The sequence below is a fragment of the Acomys russatus genome, chromosome 19, assembly GCF_903995435.1.
Source record: "Acomys russatus chromosome 19, mAcoRus1.1, whole genome shotgun sequence".
NCBI classification, from domain to species: domain Eukaryota; kingdom Metazoa; phylum Chordata; class Mammalia; order Rodentia; family Muridae; genus Acomys; species Acomys russatus.
Window position 1 is genome coordinate 5,651,389 of NC_067155.1, and position 20,908 is coordinate 5,672,296.

Sequence of the window (20,908 nt, forward strand, 5' to 3'; positions counted from 1 at the left end):
CAAGGAGACCCTATCTCAACAGACCAAAACCAAAGACAAACAAAAACAAAATTTCTCTGCTATTTTTTTTTTTTTCCTTTTGGTTTTCCAGACAGGGTTTCTGTGTAACAGCCTTGGCAGGCTGGCCTCCAACTCACAGAGGTCCTCCTGCCTCTGCCTCCAGAGTGCTGGGATTAAAGGCCTGTGCCACCATGCCCAGCTTACTTTTTCTTTTTTAAATTAACCTTTCGGGTAGAGTAAGAAAACGTGGGCTGAGCTGGAGAGATGGCTCAGTGGTTAAGAGCACTGACTGCTCATCCAGAGGTCCCGAGTTCAGTTCCTAGCAACCACATGGTGGCTCACAACCATCTATGATGTGATCTGATGCCCTCTGCAGGCCTGCAGGGGTACATGCAGACAGAGCACTGTATACACAATAAATAAATACATCTTTAAAAAAAAAAAAAAAAGAAAGCGTGGGCTGGGTTTGATCTATGCACGTGATATACACACTGAAGACTAGGTGTGGTGACACACTACCAGCTTATATATAGGTAAGAGGATGAGGAGCTCAAAGCCAGCCTGTGCTAAATAACAAGTTGGAGGCTAGCCTGGGCTACATAAGACCCTGTCTCTCTCTCTCTCTCTTTTTTTTTTTTTGGTTTTTGAGGCAGGGTTTCTCTAGGTCATCTTGGACATCCTGGACTTGATTTGTAGACCAGGCTAGCCTTGAACTCACTCTGCCTGCAGAATGCTGGGACTAAAGGCATGCGCCACCACTGCCTTGCTAAGACCATGTCTAAATAAAGAGAGAGAAGCTGGATGTGGTGGCTCACGCCTTTAATCCCAGTACTGAGAGGCAGAGGCAGGTTGATCTCTATGAGTTTGAGGCCCGCCTGGTCTACAAAGCTCCAGGACAGCCAGGATGACACAGAGAAACCCTGTCTGGAAAAAACCAAAAACAAACTAACAAATAAAAAGAAACAGAGAAAGAGCAGAGGTGAGGGGGGTGGGGGATGGGACACTGAATTCCCGGTATATGTATAATAGGATTTAAAAAGAGGGGGAGGACTAACAAGCGGAGAAGGGGAGGGAGAGGGAGGAGGAGCTGGAGCCGAGGGGGGAGAACGGGGATGGCTACTTCAGACCCACTCACTGGATCATCTGCAGCCTGCACCTGGGGTGCCGCAGCCCCTCACAGAGCAGTTCCAGGCCTCGCACCCCAATGTTGTTGCCGCTGAGGTCCAGCCTGATTAAATTCCTGTTGGCGATTAGAGCCGCTGCAAGATCCTGGCAGGCTGATCTGGAGACCTGACATCTCTTCAGCCTTAGGCGGGAAGGAGGACAGAAGCAAGTTACTTACTTGGTAGCTGCTCTGGAATTCTTTGTTCTCTGCCCTACACCCTTTTCTCTTTCCTTCACGACCCCCCTCCTTTTTTTTGTTGATTTTTGTTTTTTGTTTTTTCGAGACAGGGTTTCTCTGTGTAGCTTTGGCTGTCCTGGACTCACTTTGTAGACCAGACTGGCCCCGAACTCACAGTGATCCACCTGCCTCTGCCTCCCGAGTGCTGAGATTAAAGGTGTGCGCCGCCACCACGCCCGGCTCCTTCACTCCTTTTATTTTTGTCGTTGGCCTTTCTTTCTTTTGTTTGTTCGTTTCCAATACAGGGTTTCTTTGTGTAGCCCTGGCTGTCCTGGAGCTCATTTGTAGATCAGGTTAGCTTCAAACTCAGAGATCTGTCTTTGCATCCTCAGTACTGGGATTAAAGGTGTGCACTTATTAAATATAGTTTTCTGCCTGCATGTACACGTGCCGGCCAGAAGAGGGCACCAGATCTCATTATAGATGGTTGTGAGCCACCATGTGGTTACTGGGAATTGAACTCAGGACCTCTGGAAGAGCAGCCAGTGCTCTTAACCTCTGAGCCATCTCTTCAGCCCCCGTTTCTTCCCTTTTTATCTGATATAATATAAAAAAAAAGAAGTTCTCAGCTCAGTGGCAGAACCCTTGACTTGCATATTTGTAGTCCTGGGTTTCTATCCTTAGGACAAAGAAAAACAAAGGAGATATTGGCTATTAGGCGTGGAGGTGGTAACGCACGCCTTTAATCCCAGCACTTGCGAGGCAGAGGCAGGTGGATCGCTGTGAGTTTGAGGCCAGCCTGGTCTACAAAGTGAGTCCAGGACAGCCAAGGCTAAACAGAGAGATCCTGTCTCGAAAAAACAAAACAACAACAACAAAAGGCTTAGGTGGCAGTGGTGTAATATGGATTTTTTTTTTTTAATCATAAACATATTATGGGGGCTAGATAGATGGCTCTGTGGGTAAAGACCTCGGTTTTATTCCTAGCACTTCCCCCCAAAAAATCTGGAGGTGGCTCAGTGGTAGAGACCCTGCCTAGAATCCCCCAGTGAGGGGCTGGGGTGTGACTTGGAGATAGAGCTTCTGCCCAGCACATACAAGGAGGCAAGTGGATCCTATGGGCGAGCTCCAGGTTCCCTTTGAGAGCTTGCTTCAAAATATAAGGCTGTAGGGCTCAGTAATTACAGAAGACCCAAGTTCAATTCCCAATACCCTTGTCAGACAGCTAACAAGGGCCTGGAACTCTAGTTGCAGTTGATCTGATACCTGTCTGTCATCCTTATATGCAAATATACACATAAAAAAATAATAATATTTTTTAAGCTTGGCACGGTGGACCATACCTTTGATCACAGCACTTGGGAGGCAGAAGCAAGTGGATCTTTATGAGTTCGAGGCCAGTGTGGTCTACAAAGTAAGTCCTGGACAGCCAAGGCTACACAGAGAAACCCTGTCTTGGAAAAAAAAGTGTCTTTTTTTTTTTTTTTCTGGTTTTGCAAGATAGGGTTTCTCTGTTAACCTTGGCTGGCCTAGACTTGCCTTGTAGACCAGGCTGGCCTTGAACTCACAGTGATCCACCTGCCTCTGCCTCCCGAGTGCTGGGATTAAAGGTGTGCACCACCATGCCAGGCAAAAACTGTCTTTTTAAAAAACAGCATAGTGTCACACTTTTAATTCCTGCACTCCTGGCGGGGGAATAGGGAGAGTTGGGGGAAGCAGGGTTGCAGAGGTAGTTAGATCTCTCAAGTTGGAGGCCAGTCTGGATTATATAGAGAGTCCCAGTGTAGCAAGTGAATCCCTATTTTTGTTGTTTATTTGTTTGGCTTCTTTTGTTTTTTTTAAACCATGTTTCTCTCTGTGGCCTTGGCTGTCCTGGGCTAGCTTTGTAGACCAGGCTGGCCTTGAACTCAGACTCCCTGAAAGCTGGGATTACAGGCATGTGCCACTGCGTCTGGCTGTCTTGTTTTTGTTTTGTTGTTGTTGTTGTTGTTGCTTAAAAAAAAAAAGTGGTGAGCTGGTGATGACTCAATAGGTGAAACCATTTGCTGTGCATACCTGACAATGTCGAGTTTGGTCTCTAGAACTCACTTAAAAGTTAAAGAAGAGGCCAGGCAGTGGTGGCGCACACCTTTAGTCCCAGCCCTTGGAAGGCAGAGGCAGGCGGATCTTCATGAGTTTGAGGCCAGCCTGGACTACAGAGCGAGTTCCAGGACTGCCAGAGCTGTTACACAGAGAAACCCTGTCTCGAAACCCCCTCCCCCCCCCAAAAAAAAGTGACAGAAGAGACTGCCCCATTGTGGTACACCGCCAAAGGAGGCATGGCAAACAGACACCACCCTGTGTGTCCTTCTTGGATGAACCTCATGGGAGAGGGTATGTGGAGTCCCCGAGAAGCTCATGTTTCAGCTGGACCTCACCTCAGGTTCTGAAGCTTGCAATTGGCATGCCTGAGGCCTTGGCAGAGCAGCCGCACACCCCGGCTGCCCAAGGCGTTGCGGTCCAAGGCCAGCTCGATCAGGTTTGGGTTGGTGCAGACAGCTGCTGAGAGGTGCGCACTGTAGACGTCAGGAAGGGTGTTCCTCTCCTGTCTGTGTAAAGGACAATACATTTAGCAGTCCATATAAGCATCATGGGAGACATGTATCTCATTTAACAACTCGGGAAGCATCTTGGCCTCCTTATTATAGTGTTTCTTTCTCCCTTGTTATTTTCAAGTTTATCTCAAACTCCAACACTTTTTTTTTTCCCCTCAAGATAGGGTCTCTCTGTGTAGCCTTGGTTGTCCTGGACTGGCTTTGTAGACCAGGCTGGCCTTGAACTCACAGCGATCCGCCTGCCAATGCTCTTAGAACATTCATGAGTCTATGTGTGTGTGGGGGGGCAGGTCTCATGTAGCCCAGGCTGGTCCTGATCTTGTTGTGTAGCTGAGGATGACCTTGAACTCCTGTTCCTCTGCCCCTCACCTCCCAATTGCTGGGATTACAGTGGTGTGAGGTATCATGCTTGACTTCAGAGAGATAGTTCTTTTATTTTCTTCATTTATTTCATCTTTCTTATCTTTTTCCTTTTCCCTTCCATGTGTGTATGTGCGCACGTGTGTGTGTGTGTGTGTGTGTGTGTGTGTGTGTGTGTGTGTGTGTGTGTGTGTGTGTTTTGTTTTGTTTTAAGACAAGGTCTCACTATGTAGCTCTGGCTGTCCTGAAACTCACTGTGTAGACCAGGTTGGCCTCAAACTCAAAGAGAGAGATCCATCTGCCTCAGCCTCCTGTGTGCTGGGAATAAAGGCTATTATGACACCTGGTGTCAGGGTCTGAAAATCCAAAAAGAGTCCAGCAAAGCAAGATCCTTACTTGAATTAGGCAGCAAAAACTGACCAGGCAGGGACAGCAGCACAGGCTCGGGAGCTGGCTGTAGCTTCAAACTTCATCTTTTTTTTTTTTGTTGTTGTTGTTGTTGTTGTTGTTTTTCGAGACAGGGTTTCTCTGTGTAGCCTTGGCCATCCTGGACTCACTTTGTAGACCAGGCTGGCCTCGAACTCACAGTGATCCGTCTGCCTCTGCCTCCCGAGTGCTGGGATCAAAGGCGTGCGCCACCACGCCCGGCTTCAAACTTCATCTTAGTGAGCATTTAAGTAGATGTCAAAATTTTATCGCACTCAGGCCACTACTGATTGGTCAGGCCTGAACTGTGACCCAGACCCAGAATGCTACAGAGTTTTTGTTTTGTTATAAAGGTTTTGTTTTTTAAAAAATTATTTATTTCTATGAGTACTGTATTTGCATGTATGCCTGCATGACAGAAGAGGGCATCAAATTCCATTATAGGTGGTTGTGAGCCACCATGTGATTGCTGGGAATAGAACTCGGGACCTCTGGAAAAGCAGCCAGTGCTCTTAACCACTGAGCCATCTCTCCTGTCCCATAACAAAGTTTTTTTTGTTTTTGTTTTTTTGTTGTTGTTGTTGTTGTTTTGATTTGTTTGTGGCTTTTTTTGTTGTTTTGTGTTTTGTTTGTTTGGTTGGTTAGTTGGTTTTCCGAGACATGGTTTCTCTGTGTAGCCTTGGCTCTCCTGGACTCGCTTTGTAGACCAGGCTGGCTTCGAACTCAGAGATCCCCCTGCTTCTGCCTCCCGAGTACTGGGATTAAAGGCGTGCACCACCATGCCTGGCCTGTTTTTGTTTTCTTGAGACAAGGTTTCTCTGTATAATAGCCCTCGCTGTCCTGGAACTCTCTTTGTAGACCAGGCTGGCCTCGAACTCACAGAGATCCAACGGCTTCTGCCTCCCAAGTGCTAGGATTACACCACCACGCCTGTCTCCACTACAGAGTTTTTAAGCTCTGAAACCACAAACATCTGTGCCAAGTTATCCCACCAATCAGGATTTAGGAATGGGGATTTCCGTAGGAACTCGTCTTTGTGGTACACTTATCCTGTTCCCACTGGTTGGGGTATTCAACTGTGGCGGGGTGACTTGCCTAGCATTCCTGTCTCTACTTGCCAACCAGGATGTCAGTTCCCAGGGAGATAGTGGGAACTTACACATTATTTCACCCCGCAAAATGGCTTCAGTTCGGTTCCTTCTTACATTGGCTTGTTTTGGTTTTCAAGACATGGTTTTGCTGTAGCCCTGACTGTCCTGGAACTCAATCTGTAGACCAGGCTGGCCTCAGCTCAGAGTTCACTTGTCTCTGCCTCCCAAGTGCTGAGGTTAAAGGTGTGGATCAGCACGGCCAGGCCTGAAAAGGTTTTTTTGTTTGTTTGTTTTGTTTTTTTGGTTTTTAAAGACAGGGTTTCTCTGTGTATCAGCCCTGGCTGTCCTAGAGCTTACTCTGTACACCAGGCTGTCCTGGAACACAGAGATCCACCTGTCTCTGCTTCCCAAGTGCTAGGATTAAAGGTCTGCACCTCCGTGGTGAACTCATGAAAACATTTTTATTTTTTATATTTATTTATTTTGGTTTCTGAGGCAGGGTTTCTCTGTGTAGCTCTGGCTGTCCTGGACTAGCTTTGTACAGGGCTAGCCTCGAACTCACAGCAATCCGCCTGCCTCTGCCTCCCAAGTGCTGGGATTAAAGGCGCGAGCCACCATGCCTGGCTCTGAAAAGATTTTTAATAATAGATTCTCCCTATCGTGAGCTCCAGTTAAGAATCAGTGAATAGTGTTTAGATGAATGTCCCAGATCTTGCACTATTGGTCTTTCTCTTTGTTATAGGTGTTTTGCAGACCACCCTGTATGCTGTTTGGACTCACTGAGTATTTAGAAACCATCTTTGTTTTGTTTTGTTTGAGACCGTTTCTCTGTGTAGCCTTGGCTGTCCTGAACTCGCTTGGTAGACCAGGCTGGCCTCGAACGCACTTCGATCCACCTGCCTCTGCCTCCGGAGTGCTGCCTCTGCCTCCGGAGTGCTGCTTTTAAAGGTGTGAGCGCCCACACCCTGTTTAGGAACCGCTTTGATGGCTTTGCAGGAATCACCCCGTCTATGTGGGCCACCTCAAAGCATCTCCGTGTATGGCCACTAGATGTCAGTAGCATCACCCGGTTTCCAAGGTTTCCTGGCTGTCTGGAGAATCCTTGGCTGGTTGTCCCGGTGATTTCACATTTCTAATCCCAACACCTGGGAGGCGGAGGCAGGAGAATTGGCAGAGCGAGATCTAGTCAAAACAAGCTGTGGACACTGTGGTGCACACCTGTAATCCCAGCACTTGGACGTAGAGTCTGGAGGACAAGGGGGTTTCAATTATCATCTTCAACTACATAGTGAGCTGGAGGCAAACTTGGGGTACAGGAAACCCGGACTCAAAAAACAAAAGCAGGGCCAGTGAGATAGCTCAGCAGGTTTAAAAACAAAACAAAACAAAACAAAAAAACAGAGAATGAATTTCTGAAGGTTTTTGTTTTGTTTTGTTTTGTTTTTCACCAGAGCTGAGAACTGAACCCAGGGCTTTGTGCTTGCTAGGCAAGCACTCTACCACTGAGTTAAATCCCCAACCCCGTTTTTGTTTGTTTTTTGTTGTTGGTAGTGGGTTTTGTTTTATTTTTATTTTGGTTTTGTTTTGTTTGAGACAAGCTTTCTCAGTGTGTAGCCCTGGAAATGTCTGTCCTGGAGTGCAATCTGTACATTAGGCTGGCCTCTAACTCACAGAGATCCTCCTATTTGTGCGCACCCCGCCCCACACACACACTTAAAAATAAAATAAGGAGCAGGGGGGGGGTGGCACACTCTCTTAACCCCAGCACTCAGGAGGCAGTGGCAGGCAGATCGCTGTGAGTTTGAGGCCAGCCTGGTCTACAAAGTGAGTCCAGAACAGCCAAGGCTACACTGAGAAACCCTGTCTCAGAATAAATAAATTAAATTAAATAAGGGCTGGAGAGATGGCTCACTAGTTAAGGCTTGCTGCTCTTCTTCAGGACCAGAGTTCAGTTCCCAGCACCCATGTCTAGTGCTTCATGACGTCCCATAATGGTTTCAGTTCCAGGGGATCTGTTGCCATCTCGTGGCTTGCTTGGGTACCCGCATACACATGCCTCTCCAACCACCCTAAATTAAGAAGTAGAAATATTATATATGGCTGGAGCGAAGGCTCAGTGGTTAAGAGCGCCACCTTCTCTTCCAAAAGTCCTGAGTTCAATTCCCAGCAACCACATGGTGGTTCGTTAACATCTGTTTTTGTTTGGTTGGTTTTTTGTTTTTGTTTCTGTTTTTCGAGACAGGGTTTCTCTGTATATCTTTGGCTGTCCTGGACTCACTTTGTAGACCAGGCTGGCCTTGAACTTACAGAGATCTGCCTGCCTCTGCCTCCTGAGTGCTGATGCCCTCTTCTGGCCTAGAAGTGTACATGCAGGCAGAACACTGTATACATAATAAATAAATAAATAAACCTTAAAAAATATACATATATACATACACACACACACACACACACACACACACATATATATATATGTGTATATATATATGATTTTTTTTTTAATCTCCAAGCAAAGCTGGGCTTTGGTGGAGCACACCTTTAAACCCGGAAGGAGGCAGAGGCAGGTGGATCTCTGCGAGGCGTGAAATCGGAACATTTGTCTCCCCAAGGCACTTACTTGTGTTGAGACTTCGTCTGGGCCCCTGAAGGTTCTGTCAGGTCACCCTCCGTGCCTGCACTGTATGCACTCCCGTACAAATGCAGCACCTCCGCGCTCCGGCAGTACCTCACACAAAACGAGCACATCACGTGCTCCATCTTTGTTGAGATGTTGCTGACTACAACCACTTGAAAGTGGCTCAGGGCCTGCTGGATGAAATCTTCCTCCTGGATCTCATACAAGCAGCTGAGGAGATCCAGGGAGCCACGCTGCAAGGTGGAGCCGTCATTGTGAGCCTTGTCCTGGATCCACGCCAACACTTCCTCCTTGACTTGAGGGGAAATGGTCCAGCCTAGATTCCTCTCCAGGCAGCATCTCATCTCTTCGTTCAGGAGGCCAAACAGGAAGCGGACCGTGAGGGCCAGGAAGTTCCTTTCCGAGAAGCCGTACTCGGCCAGCGCCCTCCTCACCGTCTCCCTGCCGTGCAGCACACAGTACATGGCTGCGAAGAACTCCTGGAAACTCAGGTGGATGAAGCTGTAGAACTTCTCACACTTTATGTCCTTCTGGAAGATGTTCATGTTGAGGAAGGCGGAGACCTCGGCTCCAGCTAGGCCGTGTTTCCCAAGGTCCCTCTCCTCAAATAGAATCTTCTGGTTCCACAGGCCCTCGGCAGCCAGAGAGACCAGGCCCCTCTGGTTACTGGGGACCTTGAAGGTTGGGGTCCCTGGTTTGGGCTGCATCAGGCTCAGAAGGTAGAACATATACACCGCTGTGGTGGTCCTAGACGTTTGCCTTAAAAGCTCTCCACTCTCCAGCTGCTGTTTAAGGCATGTGCAGACCACCCAGGACACCATGGGGACAAAACACATGGTGAAGAGGGGCTCGTTGTCCACCATGAAGCTGTACACTTGGCTCGCATGTCCAGTGTTATGGAAGTATCTGTAGAAATATTCCTTCCTCTCCGCCTCGGAGAAGCCCAGGATCTCCACGTACCTCGGGTGTTCCAGCAAGCTATGCAGTTTCTCCAGAGCACAGGGTCGGGTGGTGATGAGCAAAGAGAGCTCGGGCAGAAGCAACTTCCGAATCAGGCTGCCGAGGATGAGTTCAGTGGGTCCCTTCTCCTCCCAGCAGAGGCACCAGGGACCCTGAGCATCGTGGAATGAAGGATGAAGCTCATGGAAGCCATCAATGATGAACAGGAGCCGATCGGGAGCCCGGATGAGGTCCTCGAGCGGTGCGCCAGGCTCCGGCCAGCAGCTGGAGATAAGGTCATGTGCGCTGCACTGAACGTGGCTTCTGTTCAGCTCCCTGCAGCTGATATAGAAGACATAATCGAACCGGCCTTGGAAGAGTCTCCCATCGGCCCAGTCCAGCATCACTTTGTGGGCCAGCATGGACTTCCCCATCCCTGCGGCCCCTTGTAACACCACTGTGCGTGGTGGCTCAGGGCGTTCTTCGTCTGGCTCAAAGAGGGTCTCCATTTGGATAGGGCTAGCCTGGTGGCCCCAGGTTCGGGCGTGTCCCCACCCTGTATCCAACAGTTTCTGCCGTGCCCAGATAGGATTAGAGTGTTCTTTTACTAGGAGAAGCTGAGTGTAACGTTGGCTCAGGTTGACGTATTCACCTAGTCGCGCATTTCGGTCTTCCATTAGCCGGAATTTCCTTCGGACATAGTCTTTGTAGGTTGCCTGGTGATCTAGTGGAGAGAAAGGGCAGGTTTTCGTTAGCAACTTTTTGCAAATGATTTTATTTATTTATTTATTTATTTATTTTTCGAGAGAGGGTTTCTCTGTGTATCCTTGGATGTCCTGGAACTCACTCTGTAGACTAGGCTGGTCTCAAACTCACAGCGATCCACCTGGCCTCTGCCTCCTGAGTGCTGGCGTTAAGGGTGTGTGCCACCAACGCCCGGCTGATTTTATTTATTTTTAATTTACTCTATTTTTCTAATATGGATGGCTGTTTTACTCAAATGTTTGTCTATGTACCTCATGTATGCCTTTGCCTACAGAGGCCAGAAGTCATTGGATCCCCTGGGACTCAAGTACAGATTTGCCATGTTGGGTGCCATGTGGAAATGCAACCAGTGCTCTTAACTGCTGAATATATCTCCCTAGCCCCTATTTTTATTTTTGAGTTATTATATGTGTGGGAGGATATGCACATAATTTCGAGCTCTCAGAGAGCCAGAAAAGGATGTTAAATCCCTGGCGCTGGAGTTAAAGGCTGTTAGGAGCTGTCTGATGTGAGCGCTGGGATCCAGCCTTCAGCCTTCTGATAGAACAGTAAACATGCTGTTTGTTTATTTGTTGTTTTTTGTTCTTTTTTTGTTTTTGTTTTTCGAGACAGGGTTTCTCTGTGTAGCCTTGGCCATCCTGGACTCACTTTGTAGACCAGGCTGGCCTCGAACTCACAGCGATCCACCTGCCTCTGCCTCCCGAGTGCTGAGATTAAAGGCGTGCGCCACCAGGCAGGCTCTTTGTTTATTTGTTTGTTTGTTTGTTTGTAGCAGGCTTTCTCTGTGTAGCCTTCGCTGTTATGAGCTCACTCTGTAGACCAGGCTGGCTTTGAATTCATAGAGATCCACTTACTTCTGTCTCTACCTCCCAGAGTGCTGGGATTACAGGTGTGCACCACTGTGCCCAGCTCAGTAAATGTTCTTTTTTTTTTTTTTTTTTTTTCAAGACAGGGTTTCTCTGTGTAGCCTTGGCTGTCTTGGACTCACTTTGTATACCAGGCTGGCCTGGAACTCACAGTGATCCACCTGCCTCTGCCTCCCGAGTGCTGGGATTAAAAGTGCTGGGATTAAAGGCATGTGTCACCACTGCCCAGTTTAGTAAATTTTCTTAATCACTGAGCCATCTTTCTGACCCCAGCAGCATTCTTCTTCTTCTTCTTCTTCTTCTTCTTCTTCTTCTTCTTCTTCTTCTTTTCTTCTTCTTCTTCTTCTTTCTTCTTCTTTCTTCTTCTTCTTTCTTCTTCCTCTCTTCTCTTCTCTCCTCCTCCTCCTCCTCCTCCTTCTTCTTCTTCTTCTTCTTCTCTTTCTCCTCCTCCTCCTCCTCCTCCTCCTTCTTCTCCTTCAGACAGGGTCTTATGTAGCCCAGGCTAGCGTCACACTTGTTATATACTCAACGATGAGGTTGCAGGCGTGTGCACCACCACCACCACATCCAGTTTATATGATGCTGGGGATTGAACCCAGGACTTTATGGCTGCTAGGCAAGTTCACAGACATCTGAGCTACACACTCCCCTTCCTCCTTACTTTTTGTTGTTTGTTTGCTATGGGGTTTCCTATTGTTCAGAGTGGCCTCAAACTATCCAGGGACAACCTTGAATTACTGCACCTGTTACTTCAGCTTTCCAAGTGCTAGGAACTACAGGCACAAGGCACTTTGCTTGCCTGCCTGCCTGCCTGCCTGCCTGCCTGTCTTCTTTCTTTTTCCTCCCATAGTCTTGCTCTGTGTCCTAGGCTGGTTTCTAGCTTTTCTTGATCCCCCTGCCTCAACTTGCCTCCCCCCACCAAGGCCCGGGATTTCTAGTGTAAGCTATAATTCCTAGATGTTATCAACAAATTACAGTGAATTCAGTGACTGCCACAAGCATGGTCTAGTGGCTACTTGTCCTGCAGTTCCTCAGAACAGTTTCTAGGTGCAGTCTGAGAACCCTCGTCCTGGGAAGCTGAGGCATTCAAGTGTAGCTACAGGAGTGCATATGCCTCGCATCGATTGTGCAGCAATCGATTCTTCATTCCTCGCATCGATTGTGCAGCAGGAGTGCCTAGTCCTTGCATTGATTGTGCAGCAGTCAATTCTTCTGACTTAAAATGTGTCTTCCACAAGAGAGGCTCATAAGACCCAATTGATTGATTTCTCAGTCTTGAAATATGTCTTCCTGGAGAAAGGCTCATAAAACTCAAGGAGCTCAAAAAAAAAAAAAAAAAAAAAAAAAAAAAAAAAAAGCTGGGCGGTGGTGGTGTGCGCCTTCAATCTCAGCACTCGGGAGGCAGAAGCAGGCAGATCTCTGTGAATTGGAGCCCAGCCTGGTCAGCAGAGAGAGTCCAGGAAAGCCAAGGCTACACCAAGAAACCTCGTCTTGAAAAACCAAAACCAAGCCGGGCGTGGTGGCGCACGCCTTTGATCCCAGCACTCGGGAGGCAGAGGCAGGAGGATCGCTGTGAGTTCGAGGCCAGCCTGGTCTACAAAGTGAGTCCAGGATGGCCAAGGCTACACAGAGAAACCCTGTCTCGAAAAACCAAAAAAAAAAAAAAAAAAAAAAAAAAAAAAAAAAAAAAAAAAAAAAGAAAAACCAAAACCAAAACAAAACCAAAACAACAACAACAACAAAAAAGACTCAAGGAGCTAATGACACTAGGCTCAAGAAGTTCATGAAATTTACGGAGTTCAAAAGGCCTCTCTCTAAGCTTATACAAATAATGGACAACTGCTGAAGACAAGACTCCTCAGTGGAACTCCCTATCAATTGAGCCAGGATCTTCAAGGATACCAGCGTTCATGAGTCACAGGGTGGGAGTGGCGCTGGAGAGATGACTTAGCAGTTGTGGGTGTGTAATGTGGATATGCAGCACAAGTTAAGTGTAAACTTGCCACAATCCACCTGTCTTAGCCTCCTGAGAAACTGAGCTTACGGGCTTTAACCAACACACCCATCTCCCTGTGAGTTTGGTAGCTATCTCACACCCATAAAGTGGCAAGTCTTAGGACATAAGTTGAGAACCTGTGGCCCAACACTTGGAAATTAGAGATGTTAAGGGTTCAAGTCTAGCCTCAGCTACATAGTGAATCCCAGGCCAAACAAGAAACAAACAAACAAACAAAAAAAGCTGTGTGACAAATGGCTGGACCCACAAAGGGTGATTGATCAACAAAGTTCAGCTGAGATGGCTCAACCAGTGAAGGTGCTTGCGGCTAAGCCTGACCTCCCGAGTTCAAAGAACTGGTTCTTTCAATTCATGTGGCCTTCACACATGCACCTAGGCACACTCCCCACCCCCATGCACACAAAATAAGTTTAAGCCAGGTGTGGTAGCACAGGCCTTTAATCCAAGCACTTGGAAGGTAGAGGCAGGCGGATCTTTGTGAGGCCTGGAGAAATGGCTCAGTGGTTAGGAACATTTGCTGCTCTTGCAGAGGACCCACATTTGCTTCTCAGCACGTATGGGGCAGCTCACAACCACCTGTAACTCCAATTTCAAGACCTCCAAGGCCTTCTGGTTCATCAGGCATGAATATGCACACATATAGACCAACACACATAAAAAAATAAAAAGAAATATTTTTTAAAACTTAAAAGAAGTGAGCTCTTTGATGGTGTTTTGTCTACCATATAAACTCTGCATCTCTTCATCCAAGACTCCTTGCCATATACAATCATTAAATATTGTTTCTGGCATGGCATGGTGGCAAATGCCTTCATCCTAACATCTGGGAGGCAGAGGCAAGTGGATCTCTATGAGTTCAAAGCCAGCCTGGTCTACCTAGTTCCAGGACAGCCATGGCTATACATAGAGACCTCATATAAATGGGGAAACAGTATACACATTGTTTCTGCTCCACCTACCTTCAGCTGAGTTATTGCTTATGCGCAGGTAGTACATCCTAATAGGTACAGGGCTTATAGCTTACCTTTCCTTGTAGCACCAGAAGAGACATCCAAAACGCAAGCTGATTGGCTCTCCAGGGAGCACAGAACATTATTCGGAGTGACTGCAAGAGATATTTTGGGAGATCAGCTAGCATTCGGTAGTATTATATTTTCTTTTTTTTGTTGTTGTTGTTTTTTCTTTTCTTTCTTTTTGTTTTTGTTTTTTTGTTTTGTTTTTTCTTTGTTTTTCAAGACCAGGTTTCTTTGTTTAACCTTTGCTGTCCTGGATGGGCTGTGTAGACCAGGCTGGCCTGGAACTCACATTGATCTGCCTGCCTCTGCCTCCTGAGTGCTGGGATTACAGATGTGCACCACCATGCTCAGCCTTTTTTTTTTTTTTTTTTGGTTTTTTGAGACAAGATTTCTCTGTGTAGCCTTGGCTGTCCTGGACTTGCTTTGTAGACCAGGCTGGCCTCGAACTCAATGGCCATCCACCTGCCTCTGCCTCCCGAGTGCTGGGATTTAAAGTGTGTGCCACAAGCCGGGCGTGGTGGCACATACCTTTAATCCCAGCACTTGGGAGGCAGAGCCAAGCGGATCGCTGTGAGTTCGAGGCCAGCCTGGTCTACAAAGCGAGTCTTGGACAGCCAAGGCTACACAGAGAAATCTTGTCTCGGAAAAAAAAAAAAAAAAGGGTGTGCCACTACCACTAGGTTATTCTTTCTTTTTTAATTGTTGAGACGCATCAAACCTAGGGTCTTGAGCATCTTGGGCAAGCACTGTACCACTGAGCTACACTGCCTACATGTGCTAGAGTGTCCAGAACTCACCTCACTGTGCCATGTTGGAAAGGACAGTTTCATGGTTTAGAGAGAGGAACACAGGAAAGATAAAAAATGTAAGCTGGGTGTGGTGGCGCATGCCTGTAATCCCAGCGCTCAGGGAGGCAGAGGCATGTGGATCTCTGTGAGTTCGAGGCCAGCCTGGTCTACAAAGCGAGTCCCGGACAGCCAAGGCTACACAGAGAGGTTACATAGAGAGATCCTGTCTCAAAAAACAAAAAACAAACAAAAGAAATGATTTAATGAAATGAACAATGTATGAAAGAATAAACACAAATGGCCAATTATTTGATTTTTTAAAAAGTTTTTTTGAGACAGGGTTTCTCTGTGTAGCCTTGACTGTCCTGGACCCACTTTTGTAGACCAGGCTGGCTTCAAACTCACAGCAATCTACCTGCCTCTGCCTCCCTGAGTGCTTTGATTGCAGGCCTGCACCACAAAACTGTATTTTCGATCATCTATTTTCATGTGCATCAGTGTTTTGCCTGTGTGTTTTGGTGCAAGGGTGTCTGATTCCCCTGGAACTGGAGTTACAGTTACTGTGAGCGTCCATGTGGGTGCTGGGACTTGAAGTCAGGTCCTCTGGAAGAGCAGTGCTCTTAACCACTGAGCCATCTCTCCAGTCCTAAAACTGTTTTTGAGATACCACTTTACTCCAGTCAGTGTTGGGGACAATAGGCCACATGGCCAATGTTCAGCCATCTTGTCAGAGCCTGCACCTTTAAGTCTCTGTCTTCCCCAGAGCTTGCCTTTCACCAGAAACTAGCTGACCCTGTTGTGGGTCAGCAGTTAGACTAAAGACAGATAGAGATGGAGCAACCCTGTTATGGTTTAGCAGTTAGTTAGACTAGACAAAGAGGGAGCCAGATACCCTGTGTGGCAGGACATTATGACCCTGCCTGGAATTCCCTGTGTTTTGAGAAAGGCTTGCAGCTGGGTTGCTATAGCAACGTGCTTCCCTGCCTTCTGCCTTATAAAAGTTGCTGCCTGACTAATAAAGTTTGAGAGTTTGATCAATCAGACTTGCTCTCCTTCTTTGTGTCTTGTATTTTCAACAGGTGAACTTCCTCCCGAGTTTTAGTTGAACCCCGCAGGCTGGGGCAAGTCAGAATGGGTCTCATCAATAAATCTGGTAACAAATGTTGGAGAAGATGGGGAAAAGATTTACTCTCCTGGAGGGAGGCAATTCAACCATTGTGGAAATCATTGTGGATACTCCTCGGGAAAGTAAAAGTAGAATTACCATATAACCCAGCGTTGTGACTCCTGGGGACACACCCAGAGAACTCCATACTGTTCCATGGAGACATTTGCATTCCACATTTACTGCTGCTCTACTCACTACAGCACGGAAAGGGAACCAACCTAGATGTCCACGAACAGATAAATGAGTAGTGAAATATGGTATGTATATAAAACGGAATTTTATTCAGCCCTAAAGAAAAACAAAATAGAGCCAGGCATGGTGGCATGTGCCCATAATACCAGCACTTGGGAGGCAGAGGCAGGCGAATATCTGTGAGTTTGAGACAAACCTGGTCTACCAAGAGAGTCCAGGATAGTCAGGGCTACACAAAGAAACCCTGTCTCTGTCTCATAAAAAAAAAAAGAAAAGAAAAGAAAAACAAAATCCAGCCTGGTCTACAAAATGAGTCTGCGACAGCCAAGCCTGTCACACAGAGAAACCCTGTCTCAAAAAAACAAAACAAAAACAAAAAAGAAAGAAAGAAAGAAGGAAAGAAATTTTTTAGGAAACAGATGGGTTTACAATGTATAATAACATTAATTGTTTTATTTAGTATGTTCTTCCTTGTATGTGGGTCCTAGCCCATAATATAGATATGTACATATGTATGTATGAAAGCTGTAAGTGTGAGTATAGTGTAACATTAGAAAGTCTGAAATCAAGAGAGATTAATATTAGGTGATGATGATAAGGACAGAATGCAGGTAAAGGGGCTCTCAGTTCAGGAAGAGGACACAAAACGCATTGGTTTTTCTATTTTCAATTCTGTCCCGGTGTCTTCTTGTTTGTGGTGGATAAGTGTGTTAGAATGTGATTGATAGTGAAAGTGTAAAACTTTAAGTGAAGCCTCCGGACTTTAGAATGGCCCTTTTAAATGTATAGAATGGGGCTGGAGAGATGGCTCAGAGGTTAAGAGCACTGTCTGCTCTTTTAAAGGTCCTGAGTTCAATTCCCAGCATCCACATGGTGGCTCACAACCATCTATAATGTGATCTGATGACCTCTTCTGGTGTGAAGCTATACATGCAGGCAAATAAATAAATCTTTAAATGTATAGAGTTTAGAGTGGTTTCCTTAACCCGGCTGTGTTGAGCCGGGCAAAGTGGTGCACGCCTGTAATCCCAGCACTTAGGAGGCAGAGGCAGGTGGTTATCTGTGAGTCCAGGACAGCCAAGGTTACACAGAAAAACCCTGTCTCGAAAAACAAAACCAAAAGAAAACAAACCAAAAAACCAGCTGCGTATTTTTTTGTTTTGTTTTGTTTTGTTTTCGAGACCCAGTTTCTTTTGTAGTCCTGGCTGCCCTGGATTTAGTTTGTAGACCAGGCTGGCCTCAAACTCATAGTGATCCACCTGCCTCTGCCAGTTACCCCAAGTGCCGGGATTAAAGGTGTGTGCCACCACCGACTGGCAACATAATTCTGTTTTTAAAACCTTAAAAAAATAAACTCAAAGTGGACATGGTGGCACACGCTAGTAATTCCAGCACTGGGGAGGCAGAGGCAGGTGGATCTCTGTGAGTTTGAGGCCAGCCTGGTCTACAAAGTGAGTCCAGGACAGCCAAGGCTACACAGAGAGGCCCTGTCTCAAAACAAACAAACAAACAAAAAACCAAAAAACAAACAAACAAAAAAACAACACCACTGGGCTGAAAATTGAATCCACCTCACAACTGTAAAACTGAGAGAACAGGTGTATATCCGCCTGGGCTCTCCCTCCTCTCCTTACCCCTCACCAGGTCTTCTCCCTGTCCTCGCTCCCACAGGTCCTTCCTGTGGATCCTCTCAAAGGTGTTGAGAGCCAGCAGCCAAGCCACCCTTGTCCCCAGATGGGTCACCATCAGCTGGGCCATTTCCAGAGGACCCGCCATCTCCATTCGTCCCCAGGGGATCTTGTCCTGGCCCAGTTCCACTGCAGTCCCCAGGTATAGCTTGAATTTTTTTAGTTCCCTAGCCTCGAGCTCTTCCAGGTAGGCAGACAGTCGATAGAGTCCATCCCTGGCTGTCGTCGGCAACATGAGGATGCTGTGATAGGTTCAGATGCTCATGAGGATGCTGTGGTAGGTCCAGATGCTCATGAGGATGCTGTGATAGGTTCAGATGCTCATGAGGATGCTGTGGTAGGTCCAGATGCTCATGAGGATGCTGTGGTAGGTCCAGATGCTCATGAGGATGCTGTGGTAGGTCCAGATGCTCATGAGGATGCTGTGATAGGTTCAGATGCTCATGAGGATGCTGTGGTAGGTCCAGATGCTCATGAGGATGCTGTGGTAGGTCCAGATGCTCATGAGGATGCTGTGATTGATAGGTTCAGATGCTCATGAGGATGCTGTGGTAGGTCCAGATGCTCTAACCTTTCTCTGAAAGGACAGGGGCACTGTATCATGCTGCCAGGGCCTCATTGACATGCAGAAGGGAGCAAGGGTATAGGAATGAGACCGAGACAGTGGCAGGATCTTTCCAGAAATCACACTCTAGCACCCCTTGCTTCTCCACTGCCTGGCCCTCTCACCAATGTTTGCTTTGAAGAAGGGGAAGTTGGTATGGGGCAACCCCTGGAGCCTTTGACTGTAAGCATGACATATGTTGAGCAAGTTTCTGCTCTGTTTTCTCAGCTCCCTTTTCTTTCTTTCTTTTATTTTCTTCCCCCCCCCCCTTTTTTTTTTTTTTTTGGTTTTTTGAGACAAGGTCTCTCTCTGTGTTAGCCATGGCTGTCCTAGACTTGCTTTGTAGACCAGGCTGGCCTTGAACTCACAGCAATGCACCTGTCTCTGCCTCTCAGCTCCTTTTTCAAAGCACCATCCTCTTCTGTCTTTCCTCTTGTCCGCCTAACTCAGGAAGGCGTGTGACGACTGCCTCGGCCTCTTCCAGGAATATGTGTCAGGCCCTTGCATGGGGCCTGGGGTTGTGGGTTGGGTGGTAAGTAGTTGCCTAGCACCAGTGAAGCCTTGGATTCTACCCTCTTCGCTACTGCATGGAGAGGTGTGGCTGTGTCCTCTGCTGAGGTAGAGGAAGAAGGACCAGAAGCTCAAGGGCATGCCTGGCTTAATAGTGAGTTCAAGGCCAATTTGGGACAGGTGAGGTTTTGAGGGATGTTGTGGTGGCGCAGCACCTGAGAGGCAGAGGTGGGCAGATCTCTGCGACTCTGAGGCCCTCCTAGTCTATCACGGGAGTCCAGGTCAACCAGCAATACAGAGTTAGGCTCTGTCTTTTGGTTTATTTGTTTGTTTTTGTTTTTCTGAGACAGGGTTTCTCTATGTAGCCCTCATTGTGCCAGATCTTGCTCTGTAGGCCAGGCTAGCCTCGAACTCACAGCAATTCTCCCAGCTTTATGAGTCACCACCACCTGGCCTGGCTGAGTCTTTTTTGTTTGTTTGTGCTTGAGACATGGTTTCTTTGTATAGCCTTGCCTGTCCTGGACTCTGGATTTGTAGACTAGGCTAGCCTTGAACTCACAACAGTCCGCTTTCATCTGCTTCCCTGAGTACTAGGATTAAAGGCATGCAACCCTATGCCTAACTTCTTTGGGGGGTTGGGGGAGGGGAAAGGACTATTTAAAACAAAACAAAACAAAGGGGCTCAGCAGTTAACAACTCTGAATGCAGCCTGTCGGTGGTGGCACACGCCTTTAATCCCAGCACTCAGGAGGCAGAGGCAGGCGGATCGCTGTGAGTTCGAGGCCAGCATGGTCTACAAAGCAAGTCCAGGATAGCCAAGGCTGCACAGAGAACTCTGTCTCAAAAAACCAAACCAACCAAACAGACAGATAGACAGACAGGAAGGAAGGAAGGAATGAAGAGCACACACTACTTTTGCAAAAAAAAAAAAAATATTAATTTATTCATATTACATCTCAATGGTTATCCCATCCCTTGTATCCTCCCATTCCTCCCTCCCTCCCATTTTCCCCTTACTCTCCTCCCCTATGACTGTGACTGAGTGGGACCTCCTCCCCCTGTATATGCTCATAGGGTATCAAGTCTCTTCTTGGTAACCTGCTATCCTTCCTCTGAGTGCCACCAGGTCTCCTCATCCAGGGGACATGGTCAAATATGGGGCACCAGAGTTCGTGTGGAAGTCAGTCCCCACTCAGAAAAAATTTTTTATAGGAGATTAGTTTCAAGTTAAAAAGGGAGAGTGGTGCTGGTAAGATGGCTAGGCAGGTAAGAGCAATTACAGCTTTTGCAGAGGATCTGGGTTTGTTTCTCAGCACCCACATGGGGCTATTCACAGTTGGGCTATAACTACATTTCCACGAAATTCAACACTCTGTCTGGTTGCTGTGGGCACTGCATACATATGGTACACACATAGACAAGGAGGTAAACTCACATACACATAAAAATTTTATTTATTTATTTATTTATTTTTGGTTTTTCGAGACAGGGTTTCTCTGTGTAGCCTTGGCCATCCTGGACTCACTTTGTAGACCAGGCTGGCCTCGAACTCACAGCAATCCACTTGCCTCTGCCTCCCGAGTGCTGGGATTAAAGGCGTGTGCCACCACGCCTGGTTTATTTTTTATTTTTTATTGTTTTGTTTTTTTGAGATGGTTTCTTGGTGTCTCTTGGCTGTCCTAAACTCACTTTGATTTTTGTTTGTTTGCTTTTTTGTTTTGTTTTTCGAGACAAGGTCTCTCTGTGTTAGCCTTGGCTGTCCTGGAATCACTTTATAGACCAGGCTGGCCTTGAACTCACAGCGATCCACCTGCCTCTGCCTCCCAAGTGCTGGGATTAAAGGCATGCGCCCCTTCTGGGGGCTGGAGAAATAGCTCAGAGGTTAAGAGCATTCACTGACTGCTCTT

General features: G+C 47.1%; 1 protein-coding gene across 1 annotated transcript in view; it reads right to left on the reverse strand.

Annotated features, from left to right (window-relative positions):
- Nlrp12 (NLR family pyrin domain containing 12) overlaps window positions 1–18,174 on the reverse strand; it is a 28,722-nt gene extending 10,548 nt beyond the window's left edge. Inside the window, exons 1-5 of the mRNA XM_051161816.1 lie at window positions 17,834–18,174; window positions 14,060–14,140; window positions 8,431–10,111; window positions 3,760–3,930; window positions 1,136–1,306 (exon numbers count right to left, since the gene is read on the reverse strand). Coding sequence (XP_051017773.1) covers window positions 1,136–1,306; window positions 3,760–3,930; window positions 8,431–10,111; window positions 14,060–14,140; window positions 17,834–18,122 — 2,393 coding nt within the window. The 5' untranslated portion in view covers window positions 18,123–18,174. The remainder of the gene's footprint in view (window positions 1–1,135; window positions 1,307–3,759; window positions 3,931–8,430; window positions 10,112–14,059; window positions 14,141–17,833) is intronic.
- Window positions 18,175–20,908: the final 2,734 nt, after the last annotated feature.